Source organism: Salvelinus alpinus, chromosome 19 (genome assembly GCF_045679555.1).
Source record: "Salvelinus alpinus chromosome 19, SLU_Salpinus.1, whole genome shotgun sequence".
NCBI classification, from domain to species: domain Eukaryota; kingdom Metazoa; phylum Chordata; class Actinopteri; order Salmoniformes; family Salmonidae; genus Salvelinus; species Salvelinus alpinus.
The window spans coordinates 11,488,727-11,504,268 of NC_092104.1; the positions used below are offsets into that span (position 1 = coordinate 11,488,727).

General features: G+C 42.2%; 1 protein-coding gene across 1 annotated transcript; it reads left to right on the top strand.

The window, feature by feature from the left end:
- Window positions 1-313: 313 nt before the first annotated feature.
- Window positions 314-15,527, top strand: nipsnap1 (nipsnap homolog 1 (C. elegans)). Its single transcript, XM_071352317.1, has 10 exons — window positions 314-902; window positions 3,015-3,133; window positions 3,740-3,785; window positions 3,973-4,067; window positions 4,307-4,377; window positions 6,273-6,413; window positions 13,520-13,551; window positions 13,750-13,844; window positions 14,091-14,174; window positions 14,683-15,527. The coding sequence occupies exons 1-10, from the start codon at window positions 829-831 to the stop codon at window positions 14,745-14,747; spliced, it is 822 nt and encodes a 273-aa protein (XP_071208418.1). The 5' UTR covers window positions 314-828; the 3' UTR covers window positions 14,748-15,527.
- The last annotated feature ends 15 nt before the right edge of the window (window positions 15,528-15,542 follow it).

The window sequence follows — 15,542 nt, forward strand, 5'->3', positions numbered from 1 at the left end:
GGCTGGGACCGAAAGACTTCTAGGCAGAGGAGTTGCATGGAGTACTGTCACAAGCCTTTACCACCCTCTCAGGCTCTTGATATGGAGATTTGAAAGAAGAAATTAGTGGGAGTTTTGTTTTTGTCAATGTACTATTTTTATTTGGGTGGATTAAGTTTGTTTTCCCTATCACATATGAATTGTATTTTTACCTTGTTTTTCCAACCCTGTCCAGTTGGTGGGGGCAATACAGCTTTTTGGTTTGTAGTCTGTCATAAATCCCACACAAGAACAAGATGAAACGAGTCACTTACGATTCCCCACATGGCAGTTTATTTTCATCGTTGGTAGCTATCTGGCCATCCAGAATCATAACTCACAGACTTCTGCCACATTGAAGTGTGCGCATCGTTTTTGTGAAGTTGTCAGCTAACTTATGACAACAGGCACAACTCTGATATAAAGTATAGTTGTCGCTATTCCACGCATCTCCACATATATCATTCGATTCGTAACAACCTAACCATTACGAAACTTCTATTCAATCAAATAAGCCTCACGTAGCAAACTAACAATTGCTTTTTTTGTTGACCAAATTCGATACTCATTGTCTTCCATACAAAAAATCCCTCACTTCGTGGGTTTATTTTCGTGGACAGATTTTGGGCAGAGTAAAACCTCTCGCTTCGCCTTTTCCTCTCTGACTACAGCTAACAGTCAGATACTTATCCTTGGTTAAATATTAAACGGTTGATTCTGTTTAGCTCTCGTCATAACGTCACTACATAGCTCGTATATATAAAGATTCACACAAACGAGCGAAAGGTTTCCATTCAGTGTCTGGGGAAGATGGCGGCGACGTGTTCAATATTGCCCAAGGGCCAACTACTATACAGGAATGCTGTCAAGCTGCAGGTCGCAAGGTAAAGTGAAACCGTTGGAAGTTTTAAATGCTAACATTTACTCGCATCTTTGTTCAACAGAGCATGTACTTAACCTAATCTTACAAAGCGCAATTAAATACTTTGAGAATGTGAACCCTAATTATGTGAACTAGGTCGCTTTGAATCGTAGAGGGACGATATATCCAACAATAACTGCCTGCTAAATGTGTACGTTATGTGCAATTGTTGGTCAAATGATGAAGGTTCAACGATTGAAAGGAGGATACATCCTGATTAATGATGAAAAAGTTGCACTAACTGAGTCTACTAGCCTACTTTAATAATTTGCTGGGCACCTGAACTTTGACCCATTTCAAATGGGATCAACTGTGTGGTGTTATCACTTTTCCAATGCTGACACAATGTAACTAAACCCTTTGACAACATGGCATCTGAATAAAACAAACAACAACTACTCTATCCTTTCCTCCTACTGCAAATTCAAGTCAGCATGCAATATTCCATATTCTATATTTTAAGCACTAATGCCCGATAAAGTGTGGTATATGGCCAATATACCATGGCTAAGGGCTGTTCCCAGCACGACGCAACGTGGAGTGCCTGGATACAGCCCTTAGCCGTGGTATATTGGCCATATATCACAACCCCTGAGGTGCCTTATTGCAATTATAAACTGTTTACCAAGATAATTAGAGCAGTAAAAAATCAATGTTTTGTTATACCCGTGGTATACTTAAGCAATAAGGCCAGAGGGGTTGTCGTATATGGCCAATATACCACGGCTAAGGGCAGTTCTTGAGCACAACACAACGCGTAGTGCCTGGACACAGCCCTTAGCCGTGGTATATTGGCCATATATCACAATCCCCCGAGGTGCCTTATTGCAATTATAAACTGTTTACTAACGTAATTAGAGCAGTAAAAGTGTTTTGTCATACCCGTGGTATATGGTCTGATATATCACAGCTGTCAGCCAATCAGCATTCAGGGCTTGAACCACCCAGTTTATAATGTCTGTTATACATGCTATATTGGCCATATACCACACCACCTCTGGCTTTATTGCTTAAATATACCACGGCTGTCAGCCAATCAGCATTCAGGGCTCGAACCACCCAGTTTATAATCCCACTTTTAAAGTGATCCACTGCTAGCCTACACTCAGCTTTTAACTGCTTTGCCAGCTTTTGTAACGGCGTTCCTCCTCCTCTTCATCCGAAGAGGAGGAGCAGGGATTGAACCAAAATGCCGCGTCTTGATATGACATTATTTATTAAAGAAAACACGAACTTCACTTGAAACTAACAAAACAACAAACGGAGTAGACAGACCTGGACGACGAACTTACATGAAACACGAAGAACTCACAAACAGGAAAATGACTACACAAAATGACGAACGAACGAAACAGTCCCGTATGGTGCAACATAGACACAGACACAGGAGACAACCACCCACGACAAACACTGTGAAACTACCTACCTTAATATGATTCTCAATCAGAGGAGATGAAAACCACCTGCCTCTAATTGAGAACCATATTAGGTAGCCATTAACCAACATAGAAACAGAAAACATAGACTGCCCACCCAAACTCACGTCCTGACCAACTAACACATACAAAACTAACAGAAAACAGGTCAGGAACGTGACAGCTTTAGCATTTCCATTCAATCCATCTGATTTGAGTCAGTGACACCAGAGCAGATGATCTGTAGGCCTGTCAGACTGCTTGGTCAATAACTTGATTCAACCAAGTTCTTCTGAGCCACTACTAATGGACAAATCCATGACACTCTTGGATTTAAAATGGTAACACATCTTCACAAGTAATATTGGAAATCTTCTATGCAATATCCAAGGCAGGTCCTTGTAAATAACACATGAGTAATGCTGTTCTCATTCAACTGACCAGACTAACATAAATGGCTATTGATCACACTCATACCCAGGGTGTAGGCTACTCATCATAGCGTGATAATTGCAGTGCCACCAGTGGACTCATTTAGATTTCATGGCCTATACTGATCAGACATGTTTCTATTGTATATCAATGCCAAGTTGCCTGATCCTGCAAAAACTCTAAATTCTTTTGATTCTTTAAATTCTCAACAACAAAAAATTGTGAAGGAGGTTTTCAGATAAAGGATGGTTCCAGTCTATGTTTGTGCACGAAGTGGAGGCCAGGAAAGATGCCCACTCCAACCTGCTGTCGAAGAGTGAGACCAGCGACCTCTACAAAATTCAGTGTATGTAATAATATATTATATCCTAGCTGCATCAACACATCTATATACTCTTCTGCAGGAGTGGTTGAGGTTCAATAATAAACTAAATGTGAGACAAATACAGAAAATGATGTTGAATTGGATTCATTTGCTTTGTACACGGCATAGCCTCTGTGTGACATTTTATCGATCCGTCTCTTTGGAAAACAGTGAAAGGATCATCATAATTTAAGGCATATTATTACACCAAGGGACCTACAGGAAGATGCATGCAGATCTGGGGCTAAATAAAGTGAGAATGTGTAATTACATGGTATCATTACAATGCTATCATGTGTTTTGTTGTGACAAAAATGTCATTAGAAATGTCTAGTTCTCATCACATACTTTAACTTTGGATAGTTTGTCCTTTGACTTGTCTATAACTTTAGCCTGACCATTATAACCAGCAGGGAAATTGGGTAGGAAGACGATGATCCAAAAATAGTTTATTTGCAGAAGGAATAACGCATTAGTCTAATAATATGACTGATGCTGCTGAGTATGTTATATGATATTTCCCTTTTTTTAGCCTAATGTCCATCCACCAATATTCAGACTAGCTTATTCTGTCCCTTTCTCTCTCAGTTCACAATGTCAAGCCAGAGTGTCTGGAGGCGTACAACAATCTAGAGTGAGTTCATCTTTCATTTTTAGTTTTGCTCATATGTGCTGTAAATACTAACTGACAGTCTCCTCTTTTGGTAATTCACAGTAGATGTTTACTAGATATCTGTGAGTAGGACTGCACAATCGATGAAAATGCAGACATATACAGTATCTGTGATATTGTGTCTTTATACTTTCCCCCATGAATTCAGGTCTGAGGTGCAGCGCAAACTCCACTTAGACCAGGACTATCCCTGTGATGTTGTGGGGAGCTGGAATACTTGGTATGGCGACCAGGACCAAGCTGGTAAGTGGCAGAGACATCGGTGCATAACAACAGTGTCACGAAACCCTAATCGACTGTTATCTAATATGATCTGTTGATGTAATCTTATGTTCTCTGTTAACCCTGATCTAATGTTATCACATACCTTTTCCTGAAGATAGGCCTCTTGTACAATGATGTCACTCACCAGAAGCATCTAGCTGATGGAGGTAAACAGTTTGGCCAATACATCACTGACCTCTGCTGTCTGTTTGTTGCAGTGCACCTTTGGCGGTATACAGGAGGCTACCCAGCATTGACTGAATGCTTGACCAAATTGAACAACAATAAGGTAGGCTGTGTAAACTATATGTTTTTAGCATTTTAAAAGCAATTAGAAAGGATGTTCTGGACAAATCAGTACCACAACAGATCATTCAAAATGTATATCAAGTTATGTCAAATATTTGTAAATCTGATATTGTTATATACAGTTGAAGTCGGAAGTTTACATGCGCTTAGGCTGGAGTCATTAAAACTCGTTTTTCAACCACTCCACACATTTCTTGTTAACAAACTATAGTTTTGGCAAGTCAGTTAGGACATCTACTTTGTGCGTGACACAAGTAATTTTTCCAACAATTGTTTACAGACAGATTATTTCACTTATAATTAACTGTATCACAATTCCAGTGGGTCAGAAGTTTACATACACTAAGTTGACTGCGCCTTTTAACAGCTTGGAAAATTCCAGAAAATGATGTCATGGCTTTAGAAGCTTTTGATAGGCTAATTAACATCATTTGAGTCAATTGGAGGTGTACCTGTGGATGTATTTCAAGGCCTACCTTCAAACTCAGTGCCTCTTTGCTTGACATCTTGGGAAAATCAAAAGAAATCAGCCTAGACCTCAGAAAATAAATTGTAGACCTCCACAAGTCTGGTTCGTCCTTGGGAGCAATTTCCGAACGCCTAAAGGTACCACATCCATCTGTACAAACAATAGTACGCAAATATAAACACCATGGGACCACATAGCCGTCATACCGCACAGGAAGGAAACGCATTCTGTCTCCTAGAGATGAACGTACTTTGGTGCGAAAAGTGCAAATCAATCCCAGAACAACAGCAAAGGACCTTGTGAAGATGCTGGAGGAAACAGGTACAAAAGTATCTATAAAACGAGTCCTATATCGACATAACCTGAAAGGCCGCTCAGCAAGAAGAAGCCACTGCTCCAAAACCGCCATAAAAAAAGCCAGACTACGGTTTGCAACTGCACATGGGGACAAAGATCATACTTTTTGTAGAAATGTCCTCTGGTCTGATGAAACAAAAATGGAACTGTTTGGCCATAATGACCATCGTTATGTTTGGAGGAAAAAGGGGAGGCTTGCAAGCCGAAGAACACCATCCCAACCGTGAAGCACGGGGGTGGCAGCATCATGTTGTAGGGGTGCTTTGCTGCAGGAGGGACTGGTGCACTTCACATAAAGGATGGTATCATGAGGAGAGAAAATTATGTGGATATATTGAAGCAACATCTCAAGACATCAGTCAGGAAGTTAAAGCTTGGTCGCAAATGGGTCTTCCAAATGGACAATGACCCCCAGCATACTTACAAAGTTGTGGCAAAATGGCTTAAGGACAACAAAGTCAAGATATTGGAGTGGCCATCACAAAGCCCTGACCTCAAGCCTATAGAGAATATGTGGGCAGACCTGAAAAAGCGTGTGCGAGCAAGGAAGCCTACAAACCTGACTCAGTTACACCAGCTCTGTCAGGAGGAATGGGCCACAATTCACCCAACTTATTGTGGGAAGCTTGTGGAAGGCTACCTGAAACGTTTGACCCAAGTTAAACAATTTAAAGGCAATGCTACCAAATATGAATTGAGAGTATGTAAACTTCATGTCCACTGGGAATGTGATGAAAGAAATAAAAGCTGAAATAAATCATTCTCTCTACTATTATTCTGACATTTCACATTCTTAAAATAAAGTGGTGATCCTAACTGACCTAAGACAGGGAATTTTTACTAGGAGTAAATGTCAGGAATTGTGAAAAACTGAGTTTAAATGTATTTGGCTACGGTGTATGTAAACTTCCGACTTCAACTGTATAAATTTCAGAGTATCCTCATTGTTTTGGGGGAAAGCATGGCTCTACTACTCGCTGACGTGAAACAACTATTCTTCTTTAGTTTACTAATTCATGAATTTCAAACAACATGAAACTATTTTAAAGGAGTATCTGCACTTCAGGAAGGAGAGGAGTAAAATGCTGGTCTCACGGCGGAACCAGCTTCTTCTAGAGTTCAGTTTCTGGAACGAGCCAACACCCAGAAATGGACCCAACATATACGAGATGCGCTCATACAAACTCAAGGTAAGACACTGATTGGAACTAGAAACATGCAAACTGTGGTCATACAAACTTAAAGGGATACTTCAGGATTTTAGCAATGAGGCCCGTTATCTACTTCCCCAGAGTCCAATGAACTTGTGGATACCATTTTTATATTGCATTCAGTTTTAAGGAAGTCCGCCAACTAGTGGTAACGCAATGACTGGACGTCTATGGGAACAGCTAGCATGCAGACTTCCAGTCATCGCTCTAATGCTCTAGTTAGCATTTGTTCGCAAAACTACCTCTTAACTTCCTTCGTACTGGACGCAGATACATAAAATAGGTACCCACAAGCTAATCTGACGCTGGGGAGGTAGATAAAGGGCTTCATTGCCAAAATCCTGAACTATCCCTTTAAGATAAGTCCTTCGATGACCTAGACATACGAATTGCGCTCATAGAAACTCAAGGTAAGATACTGCTGTGAGGACACCCAGAGATATACAAACAGTGGACCGACAGAACACAATGGACATCATGTACCTAAGATAAGATAAACGTCTACTCTCAAACACAACCAACATGTCTGGCTTGACTGTATCTAATGAGTATGTAGGCCTACATCACACTGCATTTTGTACAGAACTGTATGTTTTGATTGCAGCACCTGCATGTCTAGGAGTATGGTATGTAAATGGGATACTGTTGCATTCTGTTGGTGAAGGACACGGGTGGTTATGAAGTTAAACGTTTCCTGTGTTCATACTTCAGTGTAATTATCTCCAGTAGCTAGATTTCCATCTAATTGGCGAAAGATTTTCATGTGAATATTCTAGAATCCGCATTAAGAAAATATGTGCATTTTTCCACCAGTGGCATGTTTCCAGCAAATGGACTTGTTCAGGGTAACAATCAGTATGTGATGATGTAGTGCACATAAAATGTACTTTTTCGCTTAAGTTTTCATGTTTTATTTTGTTTTATTTTACCTTTATTTATCTAGGCAAGTCAGTTCAGAGCTAATTCTTATTTTCAATGATGGCCTAGGAACAGTGGGTTAATTGCCTTGTTCAGGGGCAGAACGTCAGATTTTTACCTTGTCAACTCGGGGATTCGATCTTGCGACCTTTCGGTTACTAGTCCAATGCTCTAACCACTGTAGAGAATAAAAATCTATGTGTTCAATATGTTTACATTGCATTTTCAACTCTACCGATTAGTTTTATCACAGAAACGGTTGCATTAAATAGCAAATGTGCCTACTCTGGTCTTGCAACCTGCGCAATAGCTAACAGCTCGCAGATATACTGCATGTAGGCTGTGTGGGTTGTCTAGTCTACATCAGTGGAGGCAGCTGAGGGGCGGAAGGCTCATAATAATGGCTGGAATGGAGCAAATCAAATGTTATTTGTCACATGTGCTGAATACAACAATAACCAACAGTGCTGTTTTAAGAAAAACATTTTTTAATGAAAAATACAGATAAAGACTAAAAAATATATATTATAATTCTATAAGAAAAAGATGAAAATAAGATATTTTTTTTTACAATATCAATATTACAAATAATTAACTAGCAACAGTAGCGAGGCTATACACATGGGATTCCGGTACAGAGTCAATGTGCGGGGGCACCGGTTAGCCGAGGTAATTGAGGTAACCCGCACTGAACTAAAGGGTAGAGCTGCCGCTTTCAAGGAGCGGGACTCTAACCCGGGAGCTTATAAGAAATACCTCTATGCCCTCCTATGAACCATCAAACAGGCAAAGCGTCAATACAGGACTAAGATCGAATCGTACTACACTCTGACACTCGTCGGATGTGGCAGGGCTTGCAAACTATTAGACTACAAAGGGAAGCACAGCCAAGAGCTGCCCAGTGACACGAGCCTACCAGACGAGCTAAATAACTTCAATGCTCGCTTCAAGGCACTGAAACATGCATGAGAGCATCAGCTGTTCCAAATGACTGTGTGATCAAGCTCTCTGCAGCCTATGTGAGTAAGACCTTTAAACAGGTCAACATTCACAAGGCCGCAGGGCCAGATGGATTACCAGGACGTCTACCCCGAGCATGCACTGACTACCGGACGCCGGGGACTTCCGGAGTTCATCAGATGCAAGGTGGGATCCTTGAGTGAGCGATTGGGACTGCAATCGGACCTCTTCTCCATCCTACGTTCCCGTAGCCGATCATCGATCCGGATGGTTAAAGCGATGAGTGAGTCGAGATCCGTTAGTAGTTTTCGGGTTGCCAGCTCATCCTTTACCTCCTCCGATAATCCGTGCAGGAATGTGTCGAACAGCGCTTCAGGATTCCATGTACCCTCCGCTGCTAGCGTGCGGAACATCACCGCATAGTCTGCCAAACTGAGGGTGTCCTGCCGAAGCTTGAGTAACTTCCGGGCAGTCTCTCTCCCGGACACCGGCGCCTCAAACTTTTCTCACCTCCGCCACGAATACCTCCAGACTGAGGCAGGAGGCGGATTGTTGCTCCCACACCGCCGTGGCCCAGGCGAGTGCCCTCCCGGACATTAGCGTAATAATGTACACTATCTTTGAGTGGTCTGAGGGTAACGAAGAAGGCTGCAGCTCGAAAACGAGGGAGCATTGGGAGAGAAAAGCCCGGCCGGTTCTGGTATCTCCATCGTAGCGCTTCGGGGAGGTAAGCGGGGTTCCCGGGAAACCGGGGTGATTGCGCTGCAACCAGCCGGGTTACCGACTGGCTGGGAGGTTACCGTCGTGGTAGGCTGCCTGGTAGGCAACCCACGGAATTGCTCCCGCAATGCGTCCAATGCTAGGTCGTGACATTCGGCCACGTCCTGGAACCCTTCCATCAGAACGTGAAGCAACTCCTCATGTCTACTATTCATTAACTACAGCTCAACGTTCAACACCACAGTGCCGTCACCACAGTGCCGTCATCAAGCTCGAGACCCTGGGTCTCGACCCCGCCCTGTGCAACTGGGTCCTGGACTTCCTGACGGGCCGCCCCCAGGTGGTGAGGGTAGGTAACAACATCTCCACCCCGCTGATCCTCAACACTGGGGCCCCACAAGGGTGCGTTCTGAGCCCTCTCCTGTACTCCCTGTTCACCCACGACTGCGTGGCCATGCACGCCTCCAACTCAATCATCAAGTTTGCGGATGACACTACAGTGGTAGGCTTGATTACCAACAACGACGAGACGGCCTACAGGGAGGAGGTGAGGGCCCTCGGAGTGTGGTGTCAGGAAAATAACCTCACACTCAACGTCAACAAAACAAAGGAGATGATTGTGGACTTCAGGAAACAGCAGAGGGAACACCCCCCTATCCACATCGACGGGTCAGTAGTGGAGAAGGTGGAAAGTTTTAAGTTCCTCGGTGTACACATCACGGACAAACTGAATTGGTCCACCCACACAGACAGCGTTGTGAAGAAGGCGCAGCAGCGCCTCTTCAACCTCAGGAGGCTGAAGAAATTCGGCTTGTCACCAAAAGCACTCACAAACTTCTACAGATGCACAATCGAGAGCATCCTGTCGGGCTGTATCACCGCCTGGTACGGCAACTGCTCCGCCCACAACCGTAAGGCTCTCCAGAGGGTAGTGAGGTCTGCAGAACGCATCACCGGGGGCAAACTACCTGCCCTCCAGGACACCTACACCACCCGATGTCACAGGAAGGCCATAAAGATCATCAAGGACAACAACCACCCAAGCCACTGCCTGTTCACCCCGCTATCATCCAGAAGGCGAGGTCAGTACAGGTGCATCAAAGCAGGGACCGAGAGACTGAAAAACAGCTTCTATCTCAAGGCCATCAGACTGTTAAACAGCCACCACTAACATTTAGCGGCCGCTGCCAACATACTGACTCAACTCCAGCCACTTTAAAAATGGGAATTGATGGGAATTATGTAAAAATGTACCACTAGCCACTTTAAACAATGCCACTTAATATAATGTTTACATACCCTACATTACCCATCTCATATGTATATACTGTACTCTATATCATCTACTGCATCTTGCCATCTTTATGTAATACATGTACCACTAGCCACTTTAAACTATGCCACTTTATGTTTACATACCCTACAGTACTCATCTCATATGTATATACCGTACTCTATACCATCTACTGCATCTGCCATGCCGTTCTGTACCACCACTCATTCATATATCTTTATGTACATATTCTTTATCCCTTTACACTTGTGTGTGTGTGTAAGGTAGTAGTTGTGGAATTGTTAGGTTAGATTACTTGTTGGTTATTACTGCATTGTCGGAACTAGAAGCACACGCATTTCGCTACACTCGCATTAACATCTGCTAACCATGTGTATGTGACTAATAAAATTTGATTTGATTTGCCTTCAAAACTCATCACTAAGCTAATGATCCTGGGACTAAACACCTCCCTCTGCAACTGGATCCTGGACTTCCTGACGGACCGCCCCCAGGTGGTGAGGGTAGGCAGCAACACATCTGCCACGCTGATCCTCAACACTGGAGCTCCCCAGGGGTGCGTGCTCAGTCTCCTCTTGTACTCCCTGTTCACCCATGACTGCATGGCCAGGCACGATTCCAACACCATCGTTAAGTTTGCAGATGACACAACAATGGTAGGCCTGATCACCGACAACGACGAGACAACCTATAGGGAGGAGGTCAGAGACCTGGCCGGGTGGTGCCAGAATAACAACCTATCTCTCAACGTAACCAAGAGTAAGGAGATGATTGTGGACTACAGGAAAAGCAGGACCGAGCACGCCCCAATTCTCTTCGACGGGGCTGTAGTGGAGCAGGTTGAGAGCTTCAAGTTCCTTGGTGTCCACATCAACAACAAACTAGAATGGTCCAAACACACCAAGACAGTTGTGAAGAGGGTACAACAAAGCCTATGCTTACTTACAGTCGTGGCCAAAAGTTTTGAGAATGACACAAATATTAATTTCCACAAAGTTTGCTGCTTCAGTGTCTTTAGATATTTTTGTCAGATGTTACTATGGAATATTGAAGTATAATTATATAAGCATTTCATAAGTTTCAAAGGCTTTTATTGACAATTACATGAAGTTGATTCAAAGAGTCAATATTTGCAGTTGTTGACCCTTCTTTTTCAAGACTTCTGCAATCCACCCTGGCATGCTGTCAATTAACTTCTGGGCCACATCCTGACTGATGGCAGCCCATTCTTGCATAATCAATGCTTGGAGTTTGTCAGAATTTATGGGTTTTTGTTTGTCCACCCGCCTCTTGAGGATTGACCACAAGTTCTCAATAGGATTAAGGTCTGGGGAGTTTCCTGGCCATGGACCCAAAATATCAATGTTTTGTTCCCCGAGCCACTTAGTTATCACTTTTGCCTTATGGCAACATGCTCCATCATGCTGGAAAAGGCATTGTTCGTCACCAAACTGTTCCTGGATGGTTGGGAGAAGTTGCTCTCGGAGGATGTGTTGGTACCATTCTTTATTCATGGCTGTGTTCTTAGGCAAAATTGTGAGTGAGCCCACTCCCTTGGCTAAGAAGCAACCCCACACATGAATGGTCTCAGGATGCTTTACTGTTGGCATGACACAGGACTGATGGTAGCGCTCACCTTGTCTTCTCCGGACAAGCTTTTTTCCGGATGCCCCAAACAATCGGAAAGGGGATTCATCAGAGAAAATGACTTTACCCCAGTCCTCAGCAGTCCAATCCCTGTACCTTTTGCAGAATATCAGTCTGTCCCTGATGTTTTTCCTGGAGAGAAGTGTCTTCTTTGCTGCCCTTCTTGACACCAGGCCATCCTCCAAAAGTATTCGCCTCACTGTGCGTGCAGATGCACTCACACCGGCCTGCTGCCAATCCTGAGCAAGCTCTGTACTGGTGGTGCCCCGATCGCACAGCTGAATCAACTTTAGTAGACGGTCCTTGTGCTTGCTGGACTTTCTTGGGCGCCCTGAAGCCTTCTTTACAACAATTGAACCGCTCTCCTTGAAGTTCTTGATGATCCAATAAATGGTTGATTTAGGTTCAATCTTACTGGCAGCAATATCCTTGCCTGTGAAGCCCTTTTTGTGCAAAGCAATGATGACGGCACGTGTTTCCTTGCAGGTAACCATGCTTGACAGAGGAAGAACAATGATTCCAAGCACCACCCTCCTTTTGTAGCTTCCAGTCTGTTATTCGGACTCAATCAGCATGACAGAGTGATCTCCAGGCTTGTCCTCGTCAACACTCACACCTGTGTTAACGAGAGAATCACTGACATGATGTCAGCTGGTCCTTTTGTGGCAGGGATGAAATGCAGTGGACATTTTGGGGGGGGATTCAGTTCATTTGCATGGCAAAGAGGGACTTAGCAATGAATTGCAATTAATCTGATCACTCTTCATAACATTCTGGAGTATATGCAAATTGCTATCATACAAACTGAGGCAGCAGACTTTGTGAAAATTAATATTTGTGTCATTCTCAAAACTTTTGGCCACGACTATATATGTAGGTAGAGGTAAAGTGAATATGCATGGATAATCAACAGAGAGTAGCAGCAGCGTAAAAATGGAAACCATGTGTTTGATGTATGTGATAGAATTCCACTTATTCCGCTCTAGACATTAACACGTGCCCGTCCTCCCCAATTAAGATGCCACCAACATCCTGTGGTCTACATGATGAGATTATTATGGAAAATAGCGCTAATATTTTTATTTGTCAAAAGGCAGTCAAACATCGATCATCATGTCACCAAAGTAAGACCCTCGATATTTGTTAGAAAGCAGTGTCAAGCTCATCACCGTACACTTTCACCACCCTGTGAAGTTCATCATTACTTATTTCATCTGTAGCCTAATAAACGGCATGGTTTTCCAAGTCATGGTGGGAGGACCACACATTATATCATTGCATGACTCCAAGTTTACTTCAATATGATGGTTATTATATAAATATTTGTGCATCAAAGCCTTTCGACAGCCATTTCCCGCATAATTAATTTTACAGACACAAAAAGATCCCACCATGTCAAACTAACACATTATCTGTCGACATTTATACATTTATGTCGTGAGAGAGGCGTGATCATTTTTTTTATACGATATGACTTTACTTGCATAAAAACTGGATGGAAAAGTGGTTAAAGACATTGTTTTTCTTTTTCTCAACCAACTTTTAGCCTGGAACGATGATTGAATGGGGGAATCATTGGTAAGACTTCTCATGAGACTGCAATATGTACATTGTTTGAAAGAAATGTGCATGTACCATATGCATCTAAGTTGCATGTCATTTTGTAAATAATTAATGCAGAAATAAAGCTGGTATACAATAAGTAATATCAGTAAATGTTTCAGTAGAATGTCAAATATGTTCAATATTGACTGTATTCATTACCTATCTTGATAGGGCGAGGGCTATCAAACATCGACAGGAGAACGATGAGGCAGTTGGAGGGTTCTTCTCTCAGATAGGAGACCTGTATGAAGTTCATCATCTGTGGGGTGAGTCAGCTGATGATGCATAACGTATGCATAACAATGACACTATTTTATCAAATGAAGCCAAACAATGCTGTGTTTTTGGAATTATCCCAATGAGTTTGTGACAGACAGTTTACTACTATCAATACACGCACTATGGTGCAACACGTTGGATTATTGTTTATTATGTATGTCAATGTCTTTTGTACCTGCCCCTATTTGTATATTATGAATACATGCATACTAAATAATTTATTCCATCTACAGCCTATAAAGACCTTCAATCCAGAGAAGAGACAAGAAACTCTGCCTGGCAGAAGGAGGGATGGGATTCTAGTGTCTATTATACAGGTAGGAAAGAATACACACAAAACAAACACATAGACATCAATCAAAACCTCTCTGGCAATGCATTGTGCTTTTTGTCTTCAACTGTGAGAGAGGCTTCAGAATAATCATGTTTTTCAATTGCATCAAACTCTCAGTATTTCACTATGTTTGTATGTCTAAATGAATTGTCTTGTGGGTTGTCGGATCAGACACTGAAGTACATCCGTGAATACTGATAATTTCAAATAATTTAATGAAAACCATGTATTACTCCGTCTTGACAAAATATAGGCTGCTGTCTTTTTATCAGTGTTTCCCAACTTCGTTCCTCGGTTACCCACAACAGTACCCTGGACAAACTCATCCAGGGCTTGATGATTAGTTGACAAGTTGAATCAGGTGTGCTTGTCAGTGGCTACAATAAAAATGTGTACTGTTGAGGGTACTCACGGATTGGAGTTGAGAAACACGGTTTTAGATGTTTGATGTTGACCTCTAACCTCTCTCTCTGTCACATCTCCTCTCCTAGTGCCTTTGATCAGGAGCATGGAGTCTAGAATTATGATTCCTACAAAGAGTTCACCTCTGCAATAACCAGATTCAGTCAAGTTCCCGTTCTGGAAGACCAAAGCGAGAACAGATTATGGGCATTTTTCCATCGTGTCTCTCTCTGTCTTTTTCTCTTTTGTTGTAGGTGCAGATAACTTAGGCCTACATGTAGAGCTTGAATCTATGAACTGTGGTAGATGGAACATTTTGATGAAAACTAATGTTTTGATGCACTGGCAAGCCCTCAGTTTGAAGACTGCATTCAAAATAGAATCCAGTTTCCATTTTTGCTACCATGGTGAATAGGGGAGAGATTTTATTTCACCTAAATTGATAGATAAATTATATTTCAGGTGAATTATGTGCCAAACAAGGGAAAGGCAATCTTCAATAACTTCAATAAGGTATGAAGTAGCTATGAAACTGTGAATTAAATAGCTATGATAGGGAAATGAACTTGTTGCTACTGTATTATGATTATGCATCTTGAGTGTGTGAACATACAGGAGTAAGAAATGCCTACTCAGTGGACATGTAGAAGCTAATGCCATATCTCAGGTATAAGAAACCTATAGGTCAATGTGGGCTAATGTGAGTCTCTTCCCTTGTCAACCATCTGAAGAAGCGAATCAATAGACATAAGTAGATGCATCTTTGAACTGAGAAACATGAACACTGGATTATTAAATGCTAAGTAATCTTTTTCTATGTTTCATTGATTGTGTTTTATCTTCTTGTGATAGTGTCATGTTAATCTATTGAATTTAAAATAAAAAGTTATACATATTATTTGACCTGGAAATGTATTAAATGTATGGAAACATGTTTTTGCAGTGGTGG